We start from the raw sequence: 23,724 nt of genomic DNA on the forward strand, positions 1-23,724 counted from the left end.
GGCTGCGTGAAGGGCCAGCACAGCCTCCCCGAGCCCCAACGAGCAACCTGACGGCAGCCGTGAACACCCTAGAGATGAAGACCCTGCTCCTGACCTTTGGCCTCGGCCTCATTGCTGTCCTGCAGGCCCAGGACCCCCCAGCCTCAGAGAAGGACACCCCAGATGTGAGGCTCAGGGGGACAGGGTGGGCTGGAGGGGGCTCAGGGAGAGGTGAGATGTTTTAGGATCAGGCAGTAACCCACTGTCCCTGAGGGAATGGTCAGAGCAAAAGGGGTCTGAGCCGGACGGGTCCCAGAGGGCAGAGGGCCCTGGGCGCAAGGGACCTGCAGGGGCTGGTGGCCGGCACCTGGGTGGGTCTGGCCAGGGTGCTGGGCATTTGTTGGGGAGGGCGGCGGGGGGGCAATGCTCTGTACCTCCAGCCCCAGGGGTGGCGGAGAGCTTGGGCTACAGAGCAGGAGGGGGACCCCAGAGGGGTTCGGCCGGAGCCCTGACGCAAGGGAACCTTCTCCAGGTGTCAGGGAAATGGTATCTGAAGGCCATGACCGCAGACCAGGAGGTGCCCGAGAATAAGCCTGAGTCAGTGACTCCCATGACCCTCACAGCCCTGGAGGGGGGCAACCTGGAAGCCAAGATCACCATGCTGTGAGTGTCAGGGCCGGGTGGCCTGTGACTGCCCCCAGCAGCCCCCCACACACACACCGGAGAGCCAGCGTCCGGGTGGCACAAGCAGACCATGCTGGTGTCCTGGCAGCCCCTCCCCAGCACTGGGCAGCTTTGGGGAACGCTGCCATGGAGGGTGCCTCACTGGCAGGGGCTCGGAGGAGGGGAGAGGCCCCAGAGGGGCAGTGCTGGCTGATCGGGGGTAAGACAGCCCCATGTCCTCCCCTGGGGGAGCCCCAGGGAGCTGCTCCACGTGGCACCAAGGGTCCAGCTGGGACATGGGGTGGGAGATGCCAGCAGCTCGGTCGGCCTGTCTCAGACCCGGGGCATCACGGGGCAATGCCCTGAGGCTGCTCGAGGTGGGAGGGGCGGCATCACCACGTGGCTTCTGTGTTCCAGGTTAAACGGTCAGTGCCAGGACATGGAAGTAGTCCTGCAGAAAACCTCCGAGCCCGGCAAATACACAGCCTGTGAGTCCTGGAGCCCGAGCCAGGCAGCGCTCCCCACACACTGGGAGAGGGGAGCCCCTGGCACAATGCCAGGACGGCCTTCCAGCCTGAGAAGTCTGCTCCTGTCTGACCCCCTAATCCTACTGTCTCCTCTCATGAGCCAAAATGCCCTACAGATATGAACACGGGCCCTCAAGCTCTAGGTGGGACACATTTGCCCCCAGGAGGGACTGGCCTGTCCAGGGGGTTCCGGTGATGGCTGTGCCCATGTCAGGGGCAAAGAACAGTCATATTTGGTGGTCCGGGGCTGAGAGCCCCATGTCCCAAGCTCTTCAGACCCTACAGCCTGAAACCCGTCTGTGACCCAGCGTGCGGGGTGCGGGGGCTCAGGGAGCGTGCGGAGGCTGGGCGGTCTGCCAAGCTGGACCTGGGTGAGCTCAGGCTCTTTCTGGAGTATCTCGTGGCTCCTCCAGGACGTGTGCTGTCCTCCCACAGACAACGGCCAGCGGCTGGTGTACATAGAGCCGTCGCAGGTGAAGGACCACTATATTCTCTACTGTGAGGGCGAGCTCCATGGGAAGCAGATCCGCATGGCAAAGCTCGTGGGTGAGGATCACACATCCCAGCGCCAGAGTCCCCCCTCCCCCTGGGGACAAGCCGCTAAGTGCCTGGGGTCCTGCCCGGGAAGGGATGCCTCTGTGGTGGGGCAGAGGTCCTGCAGCTGCTCCCCCTCCCGGGAGATGCCCAGGCGTGTTCCTCCCGGGTCTGCTGCATGGGCTCCCACTGGATGTCCCCAGCTGCCTGGCTCTGCCTTCCCACCGGCTCTCCTCCCAGCCCAGGGGCCTCCGGTCCAGCCCCACGCTGGATCCAGGCTGGGGGGGAGACACCCCCCAGGTCTGCCCCTCAGCCTCGTGTCTCCTGGTTTCCCCAACAGGAAGGGACCCAGAGAACAACCAGGAGGCCCTGGAGAATTTTCAGGAGTTCGCAAGAGCCAAGGGACTCAAGCTGGAGATCTTGGAACTCGCACAGAGCGGTAGGAAGGGTGCCTTCGCCCGGTCCTGCCCGGTCGCCCCCTCAGTAGCACTGCCAGAGAGTGACATTCTAGGAGAACACAGCACGTCTGATCCTGGCTTTGCTCTTCCCGGGGCTATCTGAAACACTGGCCGGGGAGGGCGCTGACCAATTCCCGGGGACCTCCTGAGTCATGTCTGTTTCCTTTTCCCATAGAAACCTGCTCTCCAAGAGGAGATTAGGGTAAGTGGACAGTTGCAGAGGACACGTGTGAAAATCTCCGTGGAGTTAGTGGGATTTCAAGAGGCCACGTGGTCTCCCCCAGCCGGGTCCCACCTGGGCCAGGCAGGTGCAGCTATCCCAGCGCCGGGGCACCGCCTCCAGACTCGGTCTCCTAGACCAGCCCCTGGGCAGCTAGGAAACCCTTTCTGAGCGAGCACACCATGGGCCGGTGTGCAGGTGGGCGACGGACCTCCCAATAAGTCCCAGTGTGTGAAACCGCTCCTGGTCCCGAAATGGTCATTGTGACTCTGTTTACCCAACGAGTTGCTTAAAAGATTCAGAAACATGGCGACCATGCGCGGGATACTTCACATCTCCTGGGTCCCTCACTGGCTGTGTGTCCTTTTGGAAACTGGAGTTTCGGGGACGCTGCCCAGGTGCTGGCGGAGCCAGAATCGGGAACTGCATCCCTGCGCCTTCCCCCCACCCCTTCAGATGCAGGTCACCTCATCGCACACTCACACGCCGGCTGGGAGCCTTGGGGGAAGCCCATGGGAAGCTTCCCCTTCTGTTGCTCAGGTCCAACGGCTGGAGCCCCCCCACAGCCCGCACCAGCACCCCATGCGGCAGCCCACCGGCCCCCCCACCCTGGCCTCACTGACTCCCCTTCTTTCCAGGGCAGGAGGCACAACCGACGGCTCCACAGCAGCCCCGGGACAGCAGCCCCAGGACCTCTGTCCTGCAGGACGTGGAAGGAACTCCCGCCCCGGGGTTCCGGGCCCACTCCACCCCTCCTGCCACCCCCACTCCCCCGCCCCCCGGCCCTCCACCCCCTCCTGTCTCCACATAAAGGGTTTCTGCAATCCCTGGTGACTCTGCCTGTCCATGGGGTCCCTCGGCTGGGCTGGGAGCAGAGAGGGGTGGGCAAGCCAGGGCAGGAAGGATGCGAGGACCCGCTGATGTCCTGGTTCTCGGTGGTGGTGCCGCGGTCCAGTGGGCATGTGGGTGCGGGCGGGGGGGGGGGGCTGCGGCTCTGCCCGGGGGTCCTGTGGGGGATTTCTGTGGGTCTGAGCCCACGAAGCTCGGGTTCTGGGTAGACTTGTGGATGCGGGGGAGAGACCTGATCCACGGAGCTACCCAAGTAAGACTTGTCAGGCTTGGAACAAAGGGGAGCGTCAGGTGGGGGTTGGCAGAGTCCTGGACCCTTGGCATTGGTCCTATATCTGAACAGCCTGCACAGGGCAGCTGGGGGGGGGGCAGCAGCTCAGATCAGGGTTGTGGCTCGGGCTTGAGCCGTGTCGAGACCAAGGAGGCCAGCCCTGCTTCCTAGACAGCCACATCTGAACTCCCACCCCCATCTGGGTGTGGCTCCAAGCTTGCCAGGTCAGAGTCTGGCAGGTCTGGGCAGGTGCCTTACGTCCTGGAGCAGAAGTACCACAGGTATCGATTTCTTCGGATACCCTTTGGAGGTTCCTGGTGTTTCACAGGATTCAAAGATTCTCCGGTGGCACGACGTGACACAGGGAGACACGGTGACACTTGGAGATGAGAGGGAGAGCTCCTGGCTACTAGGCTGTGAACACAGAGGGCTGCTAGGCCAGGACCAGGCGGGGGCCACACCTGGAACAGAGTCCCAGGTGCTGGAACTGTCAGGGCAGCTCTCGTAATGCACGTGGGGTGGGGGGAGCTGGCCTTCCTGGGCTCCCTGTGTGGACTGGCTGCTGACATAACCCAGGGGGCCCTGGGGTGTAGAGGCTGGACAGCACCCCAGGGCCTCCTTGGAGCGGGTGCTCTTGACATCCAGGTCCAGGTCCAGCAGCCCAGCTCCAAGGTCACCTGGGACAGGTGCGCAGGGGTCTCAGGACAATGTCTCCACTTCACTACACCATGGGGCCACGGGAGCCAGTTAGAGCCTGGAGGGCAGTCTTAGGGTATGGGGTATCCTGCCTGTCCATCGGTGAGGGCACTGAGTAGACACAGATGCAGTCCTTTGTCCCTCCGGGCAAGCCTTACCGCACTTCCATGGCTCCTCGCACAGCCGCTCTGGACCCAGCCTGTGGGCTCGGCTGCGTCTGGAAAGCACTTTGTCGGCTTTCCTCTCCGCCACCCCCAACTCAGTCTCTCCACTTCCTCCTGCTTCCGGGGCAACACCAGATAAACTACTGAGACCCAGACCCTTGTCCCAGGGTGTCTGGGGAGAGCATAAATTTAGATGTCCCCCGTGGGGTGCCGTATGCCCCTGGGACCCCACCTGCAGGGATGGTAGTCCCAGTGGGGCGCTGTGAGCACAGAAGACGCAATGCTGAATGCAGTTCCTCGCCAAGGCTCGGGCTTGGAGGGACGTACGGTCACGGAGAGAGTAACAGGTGCACCAGGATCCTGCAGGTGGCCCCAAGCCTCGTCCTCAGACTGGCCAGGCCGACGGGGAGGGCCAGGGCCTCTGCCCAGGCTCAGCCCTGCACATGGTGTCGCCTCCACGGGACCTTCCTCTGCCTGGGATCAGACCAGAGCCTCCCTCGGCACGACCAGAGCCTCACCAAACCCCCAAGCTTTGTCCCGGGGACAGTGGGGCTGGGACTGCTTTCTGGGGGCGAGGGGCATTTTGGAAGAGGGGGTGTCCCTCAGGCTGGTGGTAAAGAAAGAAGAAAACACGTGGCCAGGTCTTAGGGCTTCCGAGAGACCAGGGCATCCACGTGGATCCCCAGTGCTGCCACCCATTCCGATTGCCCTTCCATCCGTCCCGGGTCACGCAGCGTCTCAGTGGGCGGCCCGGGGCCACAGCACGCAGGTGTTACTGAAATGCAGAAAGCTTGCAGCCGCGCAGGCCCCTTCGCCCAGACTCCCCGTGGGTGCCCTCTGGCCTGCAGGTTCCATCCAAACAGACGCGGCACAGAGGGGCCGAGAGGGGAAGTCAGAGCTTCCCAGTCACCCGCTGCCCTCTGCTCCTGGGCTGACTCCCACCCGTACGCGGCCCTGCCCGGGGCCCCCAACCCGCAGCTGGCTTCCATCCAAGTGTTTTCACTGCTGCTCTTATTCGGGAAGGGTATTTCCAGCCGCTGCGCGATTCCGTGTGCGCTTTTTCTTCTTTCAAGCCTTTACTGACGGCTGCCCACCGCCTTCCGGCCCCGCCGCCCCTGACGGGGGCCGATGGCTACCTGATGTCCGTCCCCCGTGCACCGCGTGTCTCGCCTCTCCGGTTGTCTCCAGTTTCTCTGCACGTTCGCTCTCTCTCTCTAAAATAAATAAATAAATAACGTCTTTAAAAAAAGAAGGAGAGTATGGACTCTACCCTTTTAAACAGGCATTTACCTTGTCTGAGGCCTCACCGCATGGTCTGCTTCCCCGCACCGGCGGGTTAGCCCGGTCATCCCCGGGGGCTGCTCGCAGTCTGCCCTGCGGGGTCGTATGTCAGGGTGAGCCCGAGATCCGGTCAGTGTACGTGCAGAACTTGGGGCTCTGGCTCCCTGGCTCCTTTCTTTCCAGGACTTCTCCCTTCCCTTTCCAGCCACCATGGTTGCCCGGGGCCCTGTCCCCTGTCCGCTGGTTCTCAGGCCGGGAGGATGGCGGGGTTTCCATGGGAGACCAGGCCTGCCTTCAAGATGGCAGCAGGGAGCACGGGGAGCGCGCCCAGTGCCATGACCTTCCTCCCGGCGCTGACCTTGGATCGCTCACTGCTCCCCGGGCAGGCGGGCCATCGCCCGTGCTTGGTAAAGGAACTGCACTTGACAATCCCCACGGAAGAGGGCGCACACGAGCTGAGAAAGGCCCAGTCCCCGAATCCTTGCTCCGCCCTCGGAGTGGACATTACTGTCAGCTGGGAAATTTGAGCCAGATTCCTACACAAGTCCCTAGAAGAAAACAGAATGCAGGTGTCCCAGGTGGGGTGCCCCAGGTGTCAGACCCGCACACAGCGCTCGGCGTGTTCTCCACACCAGTCTGGTCGGGGGTCGGTGGAGGGCTAGCCCAGGGCACAAGTGGGCTGCGCTCCGGCCGTGCCCCAGCTGCTTGGGGCGTGCTCCCGCCCCCAGGAGAGCCCAGCGGGGACTCACAGGGGCTCGTGGTCTGGGGCAAGATGCGTGGGGCCCCGAGTCACTGGCTCTCCCCCGTGCCTCACACACGCAGATACATCAGCCCCAGGTCACTGCACGGACGCTTCAGTGCCGCCTGTTACAACCCCCCTCCTCCAGGCTGACCCTGCTCACGGTGAGCTGGGGGAGTTGCTGCCACTGGGTAGAGCAGAGAGGAGCACATGAGGACCTGGGGGCTCCCAGGGGGTCACCTGCTGGTGCCTCCCTGCCCAGGGACAGTCATGATGAAGGGCTCGGACCCAGGGGCTTGGGACCCTCAGAGACCAGAGTAAGGATGACCCCTCCGGGCAAACGGCCTAGAGAATGAAAGGAAGCCAGAACCAAGATGATACCAGGGAAGCCATTGCCACCACGAGGCCCGACGCTTGACCCACTCCCCACCCACGTGGGATCCAAGTGCCGGGCCTATGAGCCGAGGGGGGAGGGAGGGTGCCCAGCCTGGGGGTCTGCCTCTTCCCCCGCTCCTCTTCTCCTTTCTCCTGAGATGCCTGGCAGCAAGCAGGACACCCAGCGGCCTTCACCCACTGCCGGCTTTCCAGAGAGTTCCACGGGTACCCTAGCCCACCAGCCCCAAGCCCCATGAATGTCTCTCCCCTCCAGCGGAGTCGGACTCCCGCCGAGTCGGCCCCTGGCTGGGGTCCTGGGCCTCAGCCCAGGGCGGACTGCTGCTCCCCTCTGATGTCTGTCCTTCAGCCGTCCCTTGCCCTTGTCCCCATTCCTCGGACCAGTTACTGCTTCTTTATGTTGAGTTTTGTTCAAGGGCTCCGTGGGCTCTCTCTTCTGAACCCCAACCGACCGACTGACCAACCCACACGGGGCCCTTCCTCTCTTTCATGCTAAAAGCAGTTCTGGGAGGGGCGCCTGGGTGGTGCAGTCGGCGAAGCATCTGCCTTTGGCTCGGGTTGTGATCCTGGGGTCCTGGGATCGAGTCCTGCTTGGGCTCCCTGCTCAGCGGGGAGCCTGCTTCTGCCACTGCCCCTCCCCCTGCTGGTACGTGCTCTCTCTCTAATAAATAAATAAAATCTTTTAAACAGAAATAAATAAATAAGAGCAGTTCTGGGATCTCAGCCTCTCCGAATGGCCCACAGGGTGGTCCTCAGCCGCTGTTTGAAGACGCCCCCAGCTGCCCGCGCCAACTCAGACACCCTGCCTGTCCGGCGTGCACACGCACGCTGATGACCCCACACGAGTCAGCGTGAAAGCCAGCTCTTTGGCACTTTCTGAGTCCATTCCACACAACGCCTCCACCCAGGGCTCTCAAGAGTGGGAAGCCAAGTGCCCAGCAGGGGGAGAGGGGCTGGGTCTGCTCGGGGGGGAGGGCCACGGTCCTCACGTGCACCGGGGCTCCCATCAACGCCCCAATCCTGGGTGTCGAGGTCCCGTTCCATTGTCATCTCCCCGACTTTCACAGGACAGACTTGGCAAGGTTGAGTTCAGCTCCCGGGCACTCCCGCGGCCCACACCATCACGCTGGGGTCCCGCGTCGGGCGCCCCTACCCGGGGGCTACTCGAGTCAACGGTGACGCCAGGGCCCTGAGAGAAGCTCTCTACTGCCTGGAGCTCCGAGGTTCCACGCCTCCTTTCGGAAAGCTGCCGTCAGCCGGTCAGCAGTCCCACGTTGACGGTCAAGGGCAGCAGCCCTCTGGGTTCCCAAAACCTCTCTTCCAGCGGGTGCCGTGTCCCCCTGTTTCTCGAGCCCCACGCCACCCGTGCCCTGTCTTCCATCGACAAGACGGCCCTGCCTGCATTCTGGGCAAACACAAGCGCAGAGGCAGAAGCTCCAGGAAAACCGCCTCCGGAGGTCTCACATCCCGAGGGGCTGGAGGAAGAACACCCCGGAATGCTGGGCCTCTGGCATTGGCAGAGAGCAGTGAGGAAGCACGTGCCCCGGCCGGGCTGGGGGCTGGGGGCTGGGGGCTGGGGGGTAGTCGTTCTCCAGCTCGACCGGTAGCATTTCTACGTACAGTTCAGGGAATGTTCAGTCGCGTAGGTGGGCGTAGCCCCCAGCATATTCGGGACGTAGAGCCGTTCCATGCCCCAGAACTGCCCGCAAAGCCTCCCCCTGCTGCCTCCCCCACCCCCGCAACCACGCGTCTCTCCTCCACACCAGTGACGTCGCCACGTCCAGAACGTCACTTACACGGAATCACATAGCGTGGCATCCCGTGAGACTGGCGGCCCCCACCCCGCTCACGCCCTTGTGACACACCGAGCTGTCGGCTTGGGCCCCACCTCACTCGGTTCACTATCGTTTCACCACGTGGATGGACCGTGGTGTGTGCGACCTGCTCAAGGGCAAGGCACACGGGGCACATCTGGTGCTTCACAATGACGGCTGCGGCCGCCATACACATCTGCAGACACGCAATCCCATGTGTTCGTTTCTTTTCCCTACAAACCTGGGAAAGATCGCCTCGCTGTGAGGGAAGTGTGTATCCGGAGTCCTAGGAAATCGCCAAGCGGTTCCCCAGAGCGGGTGTGGGCGAGGGTCCCGCCCGGTGCCGTGCGCTCCAGTGGGTGTCAAGTGCTGTCTCCTGGACGGTGTGGCCGTCACCTCTTCACGGCCAGTGACACGGCGCCCCAGCGCCCCTGCGCCCCTGGCCCCTTGCCACCTGCATGTTCTCCTTGGGGAAATGTCTGTTCAAGAGTGTTTACTGGGTCGTTTGCTTTTTTACTGTGGAGGTTTGAGATTGTTTCAATGCCTTCTTTTTGAGATTAAGAAATTTACTAATATTTCTCCCATGTAGCTTATTTTTTTAAAAATTATTTTAACAAAAGACTTTGCAGAGCAGAAGTTTTGAATTGTGATGACATCCAATTCACTAATTTGTCTTTGGGAATGAACCCTTCCCCTGACACCAGGTCGTGAAAATCTCTCCTAAATCGTGTCCCACTGAGGCCAGTTATCAGTTTAGCTACTTTCGTAAAGGAAGGCATGAGGCTGACGTCAAGCCTCCTTTATTTGCGTGTGTGTGTTCGATCGTTTCAGCACATTCGTCAAACAATAAACGGGCCCAATTATGTGGCCCCACGACTGAACTCTCTGTTCTGCTCCACTGACGTGTGTATCCCTTCCCAACACCCACATCACACCCGCAAATGTCAGCGTGTGCCTCAGCCGACATGTCGTCTGCCTGGAGGGCCAGGCCCACACCCCGCCGCGGCCGCCAGCGTCCCTCAGCACCCCAGAGTCCCAGCAAACCTCAGCTGGGCTGTGGACACACGCTGCCTCTCGGGCCCGTCCGTGCCCAGTGTCCGGTCTCCTCGTGAGGATGGGGCAACGACAGAGTGTCTACAGAGCTGGGACGTCAAGGGGTCCAGGGGACCCCTGTCCTCTCAGAGATCTGGTAGGGGCAAGGCTCCCGCCTGTCCCTGGCAGAAGGTCAGCACGCACAGGGAACACGAGAGCCTTTCTCGAGGCCTGGACCTGCCTCCTGGTCTCGGGCCTAAAAGGGCGTTGGGCTGCCCCTCCCCCATCCGGGGAGGGCAGGGCTCCGCTCCAGAGCACCTTCCTGGGGGTAATTACTGGGGTAATTACAAGGGACACGTTCAGTTCCATCACCCAGGGGTTGCAGAGAGCGTGTGGGGGAGGCACGCTGATGCACAAGGATGCCTTTGTGAGGCCCGACACACCCACCACGGCCCTGGCCTCCTCCTGGGATCAACTCTGGGCCGCAGGACACACACTCCAAGCCCAGACCTGCCCTGGTCCCGGAAGGAGCATGGGGTCCTACTCAGAGAGCAACAGGGGCTTGACCATTGGGTCCAGGCCTTGGTGCCCGAGCCTCTCATCTGGCCTGCGTGAAATGGACAGCGGGACGACCCCGCAGGGCTGTGGGTCTGACACCAGACCTGTCACGGTAGCCCCAGGACAAGAACAAAAGCATCCCACAGATCCAGCAGGACGGGGATGGGGGCGGGGGAAGCGACATTCCTATAGCATGTCTGGGGGCCTCTCCCCGGGGACGCATGGTTGCAGCCTAGCCCTGAATCCCAAAACAGGGCCCCTTGGGGGATGACCCAGGGAGGCAGCACGTCCGGGAATTGCAGCTCCTGGGGCCCACCGAGGTGGCGAGGGCAGGCCCGAGCAGAGCCGGGGCTGCTGAGCGATGAGCCGTGGGGAAGGGGCTGGGGGTGAGGGGCAATGCCGTCCATTTTCCACCTGAGCCTCCCCTTCGGAAAGTTCTGCCCCTCCCGTTCAGTGAGCGTCCTGTCCCAAAACACGCCCCACTGGGAATGAGTGAGCAGGGAGCACAGGGCCCGAGGGCCTAGGGAGCTGTTATTCCAACCATAGGCCCTCTCTGCCAGCTGGCTGTGGATCGCAGGTGGTCCGTGCCAAGTCCATGGGGACCCAGGGCCAGGGTATAAGGGCGGCCCCGTGAGGAGCCCGCACAGCCTCTCCGAGCCCAGAGACGGACCCGTCTGACAGCCGTACCGCAGAGCCCTAGAGATGAAGACCCTGCTCCTGGCCACGGCCCTCGGCCTGATTACCGTGCAGGCCCAGGACCCCCCGTCGTTCCAGGACCCTGATGTGCGCCTCACGTGGGGCTGGTTGGGCTGGGGCCGCAGAGGATCTGTGGTCAGCCCTGACCCTCCCCAGGCTATGGTCAGAGAGAGCAGGACGATTCAGAGCCAAAAGGACCTCCATCTCGTTGCCAGCACCCTGGAACACGAGGATGGGGCTGAGGGAATGTACTAGAATTAGGAAGGGACCCGGAGCCCCCAGGGGAACAGGTGTCCACCGAGAGCCTCAGACGTGCTGGGGGATGAGCGTCTGGGTGCTGGTGGTGTCTGGTAGGGTTTACGGGTGGAATTATGGGGGTGTCGGGGTCCGGGGGAGCTGGCTACACGCATAGCAGTGCCTACAAAGGACATGTGTCTTTCAGATTTTGGGAAAGTGGTACGTTAACGCTGTTGTATCAGAGACGTGCGCCCCAGAGACCCAGCTGTCCCCCATACTGTTCTCAGCGCTGAGCGGTGGTGACGTGCTGGCCTCCTTCACGTTCCGGTGAGCACCAGCCGGGCTGCCCACCGGCCTTCTTTCCCGTGGCCTCGGGCCCCACCCGGGGGCCTCCTGCCCTGCCGTAGGTGTGCGGTGACCCCGAACCCACCGAACTCTGCAGGTGGAAGGGCCCCAGGCAGGGTTGGGGTCTGCTGTGCGGCTCCGAAGTCAGGAGCAGAGGCCTGTGCACCCCCCAAACAGAAGTGGGCCCCGAGCCCTCGGCCAGCTGGCTTCTGTCCCCTCCTCCAGGAAAAATGGTCAGTGCCATGCAGCGGAGATCACCCTGGAGAAAACCGAAACGCCCGGCAAATACAGAGCCTGTGAGTCCTGGATGCCCCGGGGGGGGTGGGCAGGGCCCCCCCAAGAACCAGAGTGTCCCCCTCCCCAGGCAGCCTTTCTGCCCCACCGCCACTGCCTGGTTCAGGTCCTGTGCCCAGGACTGGGGGCCCTGGTGCTGAGGTCAGGAGGGGAACCGGGGCGGGTGAGGGGACCGAGGGGGTGGCCATTGGCAGGGCCTCTGCCACCAGCCTCATCTCCAGGATCAGGATTGCTCATGCCCCACCCCACCCCGCCGCAGCCTTCGCAGCCTGGGGCAGGGCCCACCTGTTCGTAGAGGGGACACCTGTGAAGGATCACCTCGTGTTTTACTCTGAAGGACAGTTCAAGAGGGCGAGATTCAGGAAAGCCAAGCTCGTGGGTAAGGTTCCTGCCGCTGTCCTCCCGGGGTCTGCTCCCTGACACCTCGGGCTCACCTGCTCACCCCACTGCAGGCAGAAATCCTGACATGGACCTAAAAGCTCTAGAAGCCTTTAAGAAGTTCGTCCAGCACAAGGGCTTGCCGCAGAAGGACATCATCATCCCTGTCCAGACGGGTAAAGGGATGGCTCTGCCCGTGTCCCCCACGTCCCCCTCTCAGGTCCCCTCCTACCATGGGGGAAACATCACTGCAGTGACATGTCTCAGGGACACCGAGGGCCCCCTCTGGGTCTTCGTGGCCGAGTGGGAGCCTCAGGCAGTGATGCGGGCTGGGCCCTTGTCCGGGGCGTCTTTGTCACTGCGGCTTTCTTCGTTTCTGCAGAAAGATGCGTTCCCACAAGTTCCCACATGTGATTAGGGTGAGTGGCCGTTGGAGGAAAGTCAGGGTCCCCGGGGACACCCTAACCTGCAGACATGAGGGACCCCGCATGGGCCCACAGAGCCTTCTCTGCTCTGACACCCCCTCTCAGACCTGCTCGTCACTTCAGATGTCCATTCCCACGTGTCCCTCAGGGACATTTAGAAACTCCTTTCTTTTCTCCAACTGTCCCCGGAGTTCATTACATGGAATTCAGGAACAAGGGGCCAGGGTCTGCCTTGACCACACCCCGTGCACCAGAGAAAGCCACCAGGCCATCCTGCGTCCAGCGGACATGATGTCCCTCTCGGTCCCGCCCAAGGCCCCAGGTGCCCGTCCCACCTCCGTCCCGCTGCGGGCGCCCGCGATGTACCCTGCCACCGGGATCTCTGTCACGCGGCTCATTCACATTGGAGCTGGAGGTGCAGCGACTTGCCCGAGGTCCCCAGATCCGCTGTGAGCACAGCCCAGATGGCGACAAAGTGGGGATCTTTCCGCACGACGGCCCCGCCCCGCAGTCACACCTCAGGGCCTCTCCCTCACGCACACAGAGCTTTGGTTGTGGGCAGATGGCAGAAAGACCCTCTTCCTCTGCTCAGACTGGCTCAGGAGCCCCCCAGAGCGCACACCAGCACCCCATGCGGCAGCCCCCCGGCCCCCCACCCTGGCCTCACTGACTCCCCTTCTTTCCAGGGCAGGAGGCACAACCGACGGCTCCACAGCAGCCCTGGGACAGCAGCCCCAGGACCTCTGTCCTGCAGGACGTGGAAGGAACTCCCGCCCCGGGGGTCCGGGCCCACTCCACCCCTCCTGCCACCCCCACTCCCCTGCCCCCCGGCCCTCCACCCCCTCCTGTCTCCACATAAAGGGTTTCTGCAATCCCTGGTGACTCTGCCTGTCCATGGGGTCCCTCGGCTGGGCTGGGAGCAGGGAGGGGTGGGCAAGCCAGGGCAGGAAGGATGCGAGGACCCGCTGATGTCCTGGTTCTCAGTGGCGGTGCCGCAGTCCAGCGGGCATGAGGGTTCGGGCATGGGGGGGCTGCGGCTCTGCCCGGGGGTCCTGTGGGGGATTTCTGTGGGTCTGAGCCCACAAAGCTCAGGTTCTGGGTAGACTTGTGGATGCAGTGGAGGAGTGTGAGGATGACAGGTTCAGACCAGAGCTGGGGACACACAGGAGGGCATCACCTGGTCCCCCAGCTCCCCACTGGCTGGAGGCCGTGGCAGGGGTGAGGGCGCCGGCAGGAGGCCAGGCTTCCCCAGGCCCGCCAGGATGAGGACAGCAGGACGCTGGGAGCCCAGCCGGGTTGCAACTCGGCTTCTGCCCCCCCCCTCCAGGCCCCGCTGGACACAGACACACCCTGGGGAGGGACCACTTAGGAAGGAAGTTTCTTTCATATTCTGGTGTGAACATTGCATTTCCGGAAATCACCCTGCAGCTTTGCAATGAGTAGCCTGACCCACAGCCAGCGGGGGGTCTCCCTTCTGGTGGGAGGGGTGAACACAGCCAGACCCCCTGCAGGCAGGGGGTGGGGGAGCTCCCTCCATGCAGGGTCCGTGCAGCTTCCCAGGTCACAGGTGTCCCCGAGCCTCTCCCAGACACAGCAGGCCCCAAAGACAGACTGCGGGGCCAGGGCAGGAAACACTGGGCGGGGGTCCCTGCTGCAGAGCAAGACCCCTACCAGTCCTGGGGGCCGTGCCAGAGGGTCCTGGGGGCCAAGGCTGGCCTCGCCGGCCTTGGCATTGCACGTCTGGCTTTCTGTAATGACAACGCTCCTTACCCCACTTCCCTGCAAAGGCCGGAGGCCGCCCAGCCGGGTACCCCACAGGGGAGACCCCATGGAGGCCTCCCCAGCCACGGTCCCCTGTCCTGGGATTCCGGGGCCTTGCACCATTTGTCTCCCTGGTGCTGACCTGCCCCAAAGTAGCTGGTCCCCTCTCACAGAGCCACCTCAAGGGCCAGAAAAGGGGCTCCAGTGTCCTTAGTGGTCTGGGGCTGAGACTCAGAGTGGGGGTGCTAGGATTGACAGGTGACAATCCTAGGCAGATCTGCCCCAGGAGGCCTCCCTCCAGCAGGAGGACGAGCAGGCAGAGCTGGACGGGGGTCCCAGTGCCCAGCTCCTGGGCTTCTATAGAGCCTGTTTTCGGAGTCAGCTCCCCAGTGGGGAGGCAGCAGAGGCCCCGGGGGAGGCAGCAGAGGCCCTGGTGGAGTCGCTTTCCTGCCTGGACACCCCAGCCCAGCCCTGCCCCGGCACCCCCCTCCCAATGACCCCAGCCCTGCCTGAAGGCTGTCCAGATATTGGCTCTGTGCTGGACAGTGGCTTTCGGGGAGGCCTGGGCCCTAGTGTCTCAGGGATGACAGTCACAGGCCAGATGGGGTGGGAGCCAGCGGGGTCCTCACAGAATCCTCGTCCCACCGAGGCCCGGGAGACCTCCCCTCCAGCCCCCAGCAGATGCTTTTCACGCTGGGGCTGCTTCTGCTTGTCCCGTGCTCCCAGCCCCCAGGGGTCTGTGACCAGAGTGCCCACTCCTGCGTCTCGGGCGACTCCGGGCAGAGGAGGGATGCCAAGTGTGGGCTCACTCCCCGTGGCAGACTGGGGCGTCCTCTGCCCCGTGTTCATCTCTCACTGAGAGCTACATACCCCCTCCTCCAGCTTTTAGGAAACTGGTACCTAAAGCACCAGGCCAGGAGGGAGCCGACCCCCAAGGACAGGAGCCCTGGCTGCCCCCTTCGTGCTGGGGATCAGCCATCTGGGCAAGCCGGGCTCAGGACGAGCCTCCAGGGCACCGCAGTGCAGGCTCCACCCCGGGCCCCCGGGGGGCGGCCCCAGTCCTTGGCTCTGCTTCAGGGCTCCCAGTAGCTCCTGGTGGCCCTCAGTCTAGCACCCCTGGGAAAGCCCGTGGCTTGTCATTTCCACGTAGGAGCAGAGCAGGATTCCGCTCACGGCTGTGGGGTCAGTGGGTGAACCGGGTGGGGGCCAGGCAGGTATAGGTTTGGAAGGCTCTGGGTTTATATATTTGGGATACCCGTTTGAAGAACACGAGGAGCGGAGACACCACCTTGCCGGGGCCGTCCCAGGACCTTGCCGGTGCCAGGAAGAGAAGGGCGTGAAGCGCACCAGCAAGAAATGGCCCCGGGTCCTCCTGCCCTGCTACTGCCCAGCCTCTCTTCCTGCTGGTGCCACCAGAGGACACAAAGAGGAGGCGTGTGGGGTCCATGGGAAGCTGGGGCCTTGGGGCCTTGTCTGGCCAGCGATGGGGAGGGCGGGCCAGGAGGTCAGAGGTCTTCTACAGGTTGGCTGAGACTGGGCTCTGTGCGATCCAGGTCAGAACACCAGATCCTGCCCAGCCGTCTCCACTGTCAACTCTTCCTGCCCGGACAAAGCTCCTGACCACTCGATCCCATGCAGCACTGTGGCCACCCCCTGGCTGCAGGGCCTGGACTCCGGGGCAGGGCTCCAGGGGCCGGGCAGGCAGCGTTGAACGGTGTGGATGGGAGCAGGTGGAGGGGAGGGCCGTCCTGGGACGAGGGGCACCCTGAGGGGGGAGGGGGGAGGGTCTGGGCTTGTGTTGGGGGGACACGCCCACTGCTCATGCTCCAGGAAGCCCGTCGGATACACAGGCAAACTGCCCCTGGACGAAGGGTTTCCCCTGCACCTTCTGCTCCGGTCAGTGGCCCGCACACATTCTCTCCCTAAGCAGATGGGGGTGTGGTCCTGATCCTCGTGTCACCTGCAGCTGGGAGGCACAGAATCGTCAGCAGCTTCCTGGCAGGGAAGCTTCTCCCATCACGCACTCCAGGAACAGGACGCACAGAACCTACTTACAGCCGGCGATGCCCATCGGAGAGTCCAGCACTGTCGGAGTCCATGGGGCCAGCCGAGAGCTGGAACCCGGGCACAGACCGCGGGGGTGCCGGTCTCCTGCCAGTCCCCAGCCCCGCTGCTCCGAGCCCCGCCTGTGGGCATTTTGTCCACCGATCTCCAGTAACCGTTCCTGCTGCCCAGCGCCATGTCCACTCAGGGCGCACCCAGCCCCCCACTTCTGTGACCCTCTGCCCTTTCCTCCTGCAGCTGGCCACTGGTGTGGCTGGCCCAGCCTAGGGAGTCTGCACAGGGCCCCAGGGACACTGGGCCATGTCCAGAGACACCTGATGCTGTCATGGTGAGGGAGGCAGGTGTGGGGGCCAGGGACGTCCCTCAGCAGCCTGCAGAGCGCAGGGTGGCCTTCACCCCCAAATGTCCACCTGCCCAGGTTGAGGACCCCTGCTGGAGAGCTCATCAGACCCGTAGCCCCATCAGAGCTGCATCTTGATTTTGAGACAATGACGCTCAGAAAAAATTGTTTTTAAATGTCTCCCAAAGTTGGGGCACATGGGTGGCTCATGTGTGAAGCGTCTGTCTTCAGCTCAGGTCATGATCTCAGGGTCCTGGGATCGAGTCCTGCGTCAGGCTCCCAGCTCAGCAAGGAGACTGCTTCTCCCTCTGCCCCTCCTCCCCCACCCCGCTCGTGCTCTCTCTTGCTCTCAAATAAATAAAATCTTAAAAAAAAAAATTCCCCCAAAGTTCCCCAGTGCTTCCACTCCAGAAGGCACCGTGGACCACCTCCACGGCCCCCGTCCTGTCAGCAGCCCCTGCCCATGGCTCACCAGCACCGACACTCCCTGTACACACCCTCAGCCCTGATCCAGGCTCTGTGCCCACGAGTCCCACGCTAGTTAGGGCCTGGGCTGGAGCAGGGAGACACAGCAGAGAGACCCCCACTAGGTACCCACATAGTGACCGCAGACCCTCAGTGCGGCGCACACCCCTCCCAGGAGTCCTCTCGTCACCTCCCTGCCCCTGGCTTTAGGCAGCATTTCACGAGCTCCCCTGCTGGCCTCCCTCTCAGGATGTCTGGATGGGGGACACCCCAGCCCTGGGTGTGCCCCTGGGGACAGTCCAGAGGCCCTGGACCAAGAGAGGGCCCCAATGTGTGCTGGTGGCCTGCCTTGACTCCCCAGACCCAACTTTACCATCTGGCCCGCACCCTTGGTGAGAGGCCAGAGGCCCTGGGAATCTTCCAGGAGCTTGTGGAGAGCAAAGGGACAAACCGGACAGATCTCATTGGTAACGAGCATGGACTTGCTCCGCTCACCTACTGTCATTCCTGGTTGGAACCAGGGCTCAACCCGGGAGCTCTCTGTTGGGCGAACATCCACAGGGTTGTCTGTGCGGGTTTCTGTGTTCTAGTGAGCACTTGGTAAACACCCCCACGGGACGCCACCCGCCAGCCACCAGCTCGAGACCGGGGAGCCCACTCCATCCTTCTGCAGCCAACGCCAGGCTCCTCAGGGGCCACTCCACGGCTGTGGGGGGTGGTGACGCTGGCCACTGCAGAGGTTCCCAAAGCTGACACCCAGCGGGACAGTGACACCTTGACATTTCTCCTGGAAAATATGAGGCTGTCCCAGGACAGCCCCTCCCCCACCCAAGTCCCCTCCCCCTACGCACCCATCAGGGCCAATCCTGAAGGATCCACTCCCAGGAGGCCCCAGAGGAGTTGGATCCGCAGACACGGGGAGGGGGAGTGGGGTGCCGGGGGCTGGGAACGGGGCTTAATGGGACAGAGCCAGGGTGGGAAGGTGCCCATGTTCTGGGGACGGACGGAGGGACGGTGCACGGCAGTGTGAACGCGCTGTCGCCCCCGGGCGGTGCACTTACAAGCTGTCAAGACGGTGAGCGTTCCATCATGTGTATGTTCCCACAATAAACAATTTTCAAAAAATATTCCACCCAAGCGTGGTGGGTCCGTCCCTGCTCGGTGGGTCCGTCCCTGCTCAGTGGGTCTGAAAAGTTCTCCGGGAGATTTCAACGAACGTTATTCCTAAATAACGGGCTCCGTCAAGGTTCATCCCTTTTGGTTCACAGAGACGGTGAACAGGATCCTACCTGCATTTGAATCTCCTTTCCCGTAGCTGAGTGGGAGGCAGCAGCGGGAAAGGGGGGCCAGTCGTAATCTCACTACACAAAGCTCCGTGCGGTCCACAACGACGGAGACGCTGCTGGGAACACAAAAGAGACGGCGATGTAGGAGGTCATTCCTGGGTGAAGTCATCAAGGTCGTTTGGACTCACCATGGTGACCCCAGTTTCCCAACAGGGGTGCTGCCTGGCTCCCTGCTGCCAAATGGCACAGAGCTGGGGAGCGCAGAGGAAGCGGGGCTCCGCTTCCTCAGGGGAAGTGTTCCCGAGGCCGGCGGCCAGCCAGCACCCACCCGGCCCCGGACCCTCCCCTCTGGGGCCTGCCAGGAACCGTCCAGGCCCCGGGGACACAGGGACCTTCCCGCTCCCACTTAGAGGAAGAAGGCCTCCTATTGTCCTGGTGGAGGAAGCCCCCTGAGGCTCTGGGGATGAGCCACGGGGGATTCAGGGAACCGCATGGCTGGGGGGCCTGGACGGTGCTGGCTTGCAGGCCCCCAGCCCCTATATAAGGGCCCGAGCCCGCTGCCCGGCCTTCGTCACTCCCGGGAGCTCAGCACAACCACAGCCGCAGCCATGAAGTGCCTCCTGCTGGCCCTGGGCCTGGCCCTCACGTGTGGCATTCAGGGCATCGACGTCTCCCAGACCGTGCAGAACATGGACCTCCAGAAGGTGGGAGGACGGCTGGGGTGGGGGGTGAGCTGCAGGGGTGCGGGGCAGCGGGAGCTCAGCTACACGAGCACGAGCGGACCCCATGATGTCGGGAAGCCCCCACCTGGCTGTCTTCAGGGCGGCTTGTCACTTGGTTTCCCAAGATCCAGGAGGTTCTAGGGAACTCGTGTGATGTGCACGTCAGACCCACCTGGGTAACACAGGCGTGTTATTTCAAGTGTGGAAATCGTGCAGCCCGGTGTCCGGTCGATGGCCGAGGGTCATCCAGAGCTCACAGACGGCCACCCCAGTTAGACTCGGCCCCCGGCCGGGGTGGGAGGGAGAGCCCCCCGTGGGGCCGGGGCCCCTTGCCGCCCCCGATGGCAGCTCAAGGCCCCCTCCCCAGGTGGCTGGGATGTGGCACTCCATGGCCATGGCCGCCAGCGACATCTCCCTCCTGGACGCCGAGAACGCCCCTCTGAGAGTGTACGTCCAGGAGCTGAGACCCACCCCCGAGGACAACCTGGAGATCATTCTGAGCAAATGGTGGGTGTTCAGCCCCCAGACTGGGGGCCGGCGAGGGCCTGGCTCCTGGATGGGCAGGTGGGCGGGCAGGTGGGTGGGCAGGGCAGGGTCCCGATGGGAGCCGGCTCCCTGTGGGTGCTTCCCGGTGCCCTCGGAGCCCCCGCCCCGGGCTCTGGGCCAGCAGGCCGACCACACAGGGCTGCCCCAATGCCCCAAGTCAGTGCACAGAGGGGCCTGTGTGGAGGCCGGCTGGTCAGCTGTGGGGCTGGGGCTCTGGGGGCCTGGGCAGGTCTTGCCGGGAGCCCTGTCTGCTACGAGGAACCATAGCAAGGACAACTCAAGTTCAGTGTCGCCCCCCTTATGCTGTCACCACCTTTCAGGGAAGACAACAGGTGTGTCGAGAAGAAGGTCTTTGCAGAGAAAACTGAGTGTGCAGCCAAGTTCAACATCAACTGTAAGTGTCCCCGGCCCCGAGGGCTGGCTCTGAGCTGCTCACTCGGCCACAGCTGGCCTGGGAGGCTGCCGTCCTTGCCAGTGGGAGGGTGAGGTGGGACAGCGCTCAGGGCTGCCTGGCCCTGACACGGGGAGTGCTCTGCCCAAGCCCTGGGCCACGAGCCTCGAGCCTCTCGGGGGCGGTCACACAGCCCGACAGGAGAGTTTCCTCCCCCTCGATTGTTCCGGGAGCCTCTTCAGGCTCCCGCGGAGCAAGGGCTGCGTCCTGCTCTCTCTGGACGGCAGTGACTCATGCCTTACGGTGGGCCCCCGGACTGTGCTGCGTGAGGGGTCACAGGGCACCTTCCTCTACGACTGCATTCTCTGTCACAAATTGCAATGTTTGGGGGGGGGGGGTTGTGAATTATAAAAACACAAACGGAGAACTTAGTGGTATAATTGAAACAAAGAGTGCACAGAAATTTCTTGTGGGTGTTGCCCCAGCAAATTGTTCCTCACGTGGAAGACGTGCTCTGGGCCACCCTGACCCTCCTTCTCCTCTCCAGCACCCGTCACTCTCCAGGGCCTGGGTCATCTGCCCCTTTCCTCCCTGGCCCTCTCCTTCCGGTGCTCGTCCTGCCTCCCTTCATCCGCCCTTAGCTCCAGCCCCTCCCTGCCGCCCCCGTCTGCCCTCTGCAGCCACTGCTTTGTCCCCAGCCACCGGGCCAGCTGCACACCCGGCCTCTTTCCTTCCAACGGGCTTCGCGCTCCGCCGCTCTGCCTCTCCTCTCCCTTCCTCTCCTGCTGCCGCGGGCCACGCCTGCACCTGGTGCCGCCCCGTGGGGGCTGCAGGACAGGGGTGCAGGTAATGGTAGGAGCGCCCAGCAGCACACCTGCTGGACAGGACTCCACCTTCCCTTGGGCCCTTCTCTTGTCTCCCAGATCTGGAGGAGAACGAGGTCTTCGTGCTCGACACGGACTACGAGAACTACCTGTTCTTCTGCATGGAGAACACGGACGCCCCCGAGCAGAGCCTGGTGTGCCAGTACCTGGGTAGGCCCCGACGCTGTGCGAGGCCGCCCTGAGGGGGAAGGTGGCTACGCACCACGGGCCGGCGCCTTGGGCTCTCAGGGAGCGGGCAGTGCCGGCCTCTATTGGCCCGAGGGCCTGCGGGTGGCAAGTTCTTCCCCAGGGGTGGCTGAGTCCACTCACACTGCAGCAGGACTCGGGGAGAAAGGGCCCAAGAGGATGGTTGCCGGGACAAGGGGCTGGACTCAGTGCTACGATTAGTACTAATTAGAAGCTTTACTGGCGGGAATGTTCTTAATGACCTGCAAGCCAGTAGAAGCCGGCAGCACTGGGGCAGACACTGCCGGGTCGCCTGAATGAAGCTCTCCCAGGGGTTCCATACACTCCTGCTCAGCACGTCAGCTATGCTGGCTGAGCCCCGAAGCCTAGGCTGCGGGGCCCTCTCCTCCTGTCCACGCACGGTCCGGGAGGAAGCGGAGGAGACAGGGACCCCGGAGCCCGGGGACTGACCCACTGCCCCCCCCCCCCCCCAGCCAGGACCCTGAAGGTCGACAACGAGGTCATGGAGAAATTCGACAGAGCCCTCAAGACGCTGCCCATGCACATCCGGCTCTTCTTCAACCCGACGCAGGTGGAAGGTGAGACCGCCACATCCCACGTCCCTGCTTTCCCGCCGCACGTGCCTCACCCACCAGATGGCCACGAGCGCTGGGCCCAGCTGCCTCCCACGGCGGCCCCCATTCCCCAGGCCCTCCAGGATGGGGGGTGGGAGGTGCAGAGCCCCTGAGTCGGGGTCCTCCGGCCCCACCCCCTCTGCCACACCCCTCTGGGCCCTGGACTGTCCTGGTCACTTGTGACCCCCCCACGTCTCTCCCTCCCCCCGCAGAGCAGTGCCGCGTCTAGGTGAGCTCCTGCCTGACCGCCTCCTGGGGTAACGTACCAGCCCTGCCCCCACGTCCTGGGCACATGCACGGGTGGGGGCATCCCAGGGGACACCCAGCTCCCCTCCATTGGGCCCTGGTCCCTCTGCGGGAATGGCAGGAGCCTGGTGTCCCTCCTGGTGACCATGGGGGCCAGGCTGCCAATGCCAGTCAAGTGCCTGGCTCTGTCCTAGAACCACTTAGGTCCAAGCATATGCCCTACTGGGGGACCCCGTGATTTCTTTTGGGGTCATGTTGTCATTTGAGGGAGGTGGAGGGGAAACAGGATGGGGAGGGGGTTGGTGATCGCTGGGTAGCAGAGAAAACTGACAATGTGAGGGCCAGGGGCCACATGATTAAGGGGAGGTGTCCTCACCACACTCCCCTCCCCCGTCCCTTCTCCCCCAACAGTGTGCTGCTCTGCCTTTGTCTGTTTTAGTGACCTGCAAAACCCCATTGCTCCCCTCCCCCACAGGAGAAACCAGGCCCTGCCCCCCAACCCCCTCGCCCCCAAGGCAGAAGTTTCCTTGTCCTTTGGAAGAAGAAGCCAGCGGCGACCGGGTCCTTCCTCCTTCCTGGGTCTGTGTGCTCGGGCTGGGAGCCTGCTCTCCGAGGACTCTAAATAAAGCCGCGTGACCTCCCCTCTGTGAAGTGTGTTGTTGGGGGGCCTGCAGGACACGGGGCCTTGGGCTTTGCTGGCGCTTTCGGGGGGCTCCTGGCAGGACCAGCTCCTGGGGGGAGATTTCCTCAGGTTTCTCACCCACGAAACAGGAGAATCCACTCATGCAAAATTTGTAAAACATCTGGGAAATCGCAGAATCAATGAGCTAGGAGGAAAAGTCAGAGCCCTTAAATTAGTTAGCTGGAGAAATCTAAAATAAATGAATGTACAATCAATCCAGGTTAAAAAAGCACATTAAAATAAGGAAAATAAGGTGCCTGTGCCCCCAGGGTGAGGGCAGGGGTGAGGCTGGACGGGCTTAGCTTACCTATCAGAAACAGCTAGGAAAAAAACACGAAGATGAAATTTCCAGAACTATCGATGACCACAGATGGAGAGAAATTTAATTAAAAGCATCATAAGGGATTCAGCTGTTTGGCTCTAACCTAATAGACTTAAAAACCCCAAATGGATGATTTTCACAGCAAATGTAAGCATCCCAAACAAACCCAAGAAGACTAGAGAATAAGTAGACAGGTCCCTTACCAAGGCAGACGGACACACAGGTGCAGAGCCCCTCCCCCCCGCCCCCAGCCTCGCCACCAGCATCAGGAGGAAGCAGACAGGTCCTTTAGGAACAGGTGGTCAGGAGTGAGCAGCGCCAGGCCCGGGGGGCAGGCAACCCCTTCACGTTCCCTTACACCTGACAGACAGCACAGCGGAGAAGCCATAACGAACAGTGCTCCCCGCGCTTTCTATACAGGCGGTCCCTTCATCCCCATGACCACGCAGGGGGTAGGCGCCTGGTCCCCTACTGTTCTCAGGGAGGGACAGCGTGCTCCACCTGCCTGATGGGGGGACCGTGGGGGGGGACAACGACCCCACGACGGTGCACACACCCACCCACCTCCCGCCTTTCCCGCCAGGACACCCACGCAAAAGCCCCTGAATGGCATAGTAGCCCCTGGATTCCAACAGGAGAGCATCTGTGTGAATCTCAACTAA

At 62.8% G+C, this 23,724-nt stretch overlaps 2 protein-coding genes across 2 annotated transcripts; both read left to right on the top strand.

Moving 5' to 3' along the window:
* The first annotated feature begins 74 nt into the window (after positions 1-74).
* Positions 75-12,546, top strand: LCN1 (lipocalin 1). The gene is made up of 9 exons (XM_048223021.1): positions 75-164; positions 512-642; positions 1,060-1,130; positions 1,605-1,715; positions 2,044-2,142; positions 5,894-6,049; positions 11,399-11,438; positions 11,682-11,752; positions 12,203-12,546. Exons 1-9 carry the CDS (start codon positions 75-77, stop codon positions 12,544-12,546), a joined length of 1,113 nt encoding a protein of 370 aa, XP_048078978.1.
* Positions 12,547-19,077: 6,531 nt separating this feature from the next.
* Positions 19,078-22,041, top strand: LOC113250125 (beta-lactoglobulin-1-like). Its single transcript, XM_048223022.1, has 6 exons — positions 19,078-19,173; positions 19,559-19,698; positions 20,058-20,131; positions 21,052-21,162; positions 21,672-21,776; positions 22,025-22,041. The coding sequence occupies exons 1-6, from the start codon at positions 19,078-19,080 to the stop codon at positions 22,039-22,041; spliced, it is 543 nt and encodes a 180-aa protein (XP_048078979.1).
* The last annotated feature ends 1,683 nt before the right edge of the window (positions 22,042-23,724 follow it).

Source organism: Ursus arctos, unplaced genomic scaffold (genome assembly GCF_023065955.2).
Source record: "Ursus arctos isolate Adak ecotype North America unplaced genomic scaffold, UrsArc2.0 scaffold_18, whole genome shotgun sequence".
Taxonomy (NCBI): domain Eukaryota; kingdom Metazoa; phylum Chordata; class Mammalia; order Carnivora; family Ursidae; genus Ursus; species Ursus arctos.

What these genes read in the sequence shown, in the direction of transcription:
- LCN1 (XM_048223021.1), top strand. Translation starts at nt 75, where the DNA reads ATGAAGACCCTGCTCCTGACCTTTGGCCTCGGCCTCATTGCTGTCCTG. An exon ending in CAGAGAAGGACACCCCAGAT is followed by an intron (nt 165 to 511) that starts GTGAGGCTCAGG and finishes AACCTTCTCCAG; the next exon opens with GTGTCAGGGAAATGGTATCT. An exon ending in GCCCGGCAAATACAGAGCCT is followed by an intron (nt 11,753 to 12,202) that starts GTGAGTCCTGGA and finishes ACCCCACTGCAG; the next exon opens with GCAGAAATCCTGACATGGAC.
- LOC113250125 (XM_048223022.1), top strand. Translation starts at nt 19,078, where the DNA reads ATGAAGTGCCTCCTGCTGGCCCTGGGCCTGGCCCTCACGTGTGGCATT. An exon ending in GAGATCATTCTGAGCAAATG is followed by an intron (nt 19,699 to 20,057) that starts GTGGGTGTTCAG and finishes ACCACCTTTCAG; the next exon opens with GGAAGACAACAGGTGTGTCG. An exon ending in AGCCAAGTTCAACATCAACT is followed by an intron (nt 20,132 to 21,051) that starts GTAAGTGTCCCC and finishes CTTGTCTCCCAG; the next exon opens with ATCTGGAGGAGAACGAGGTC.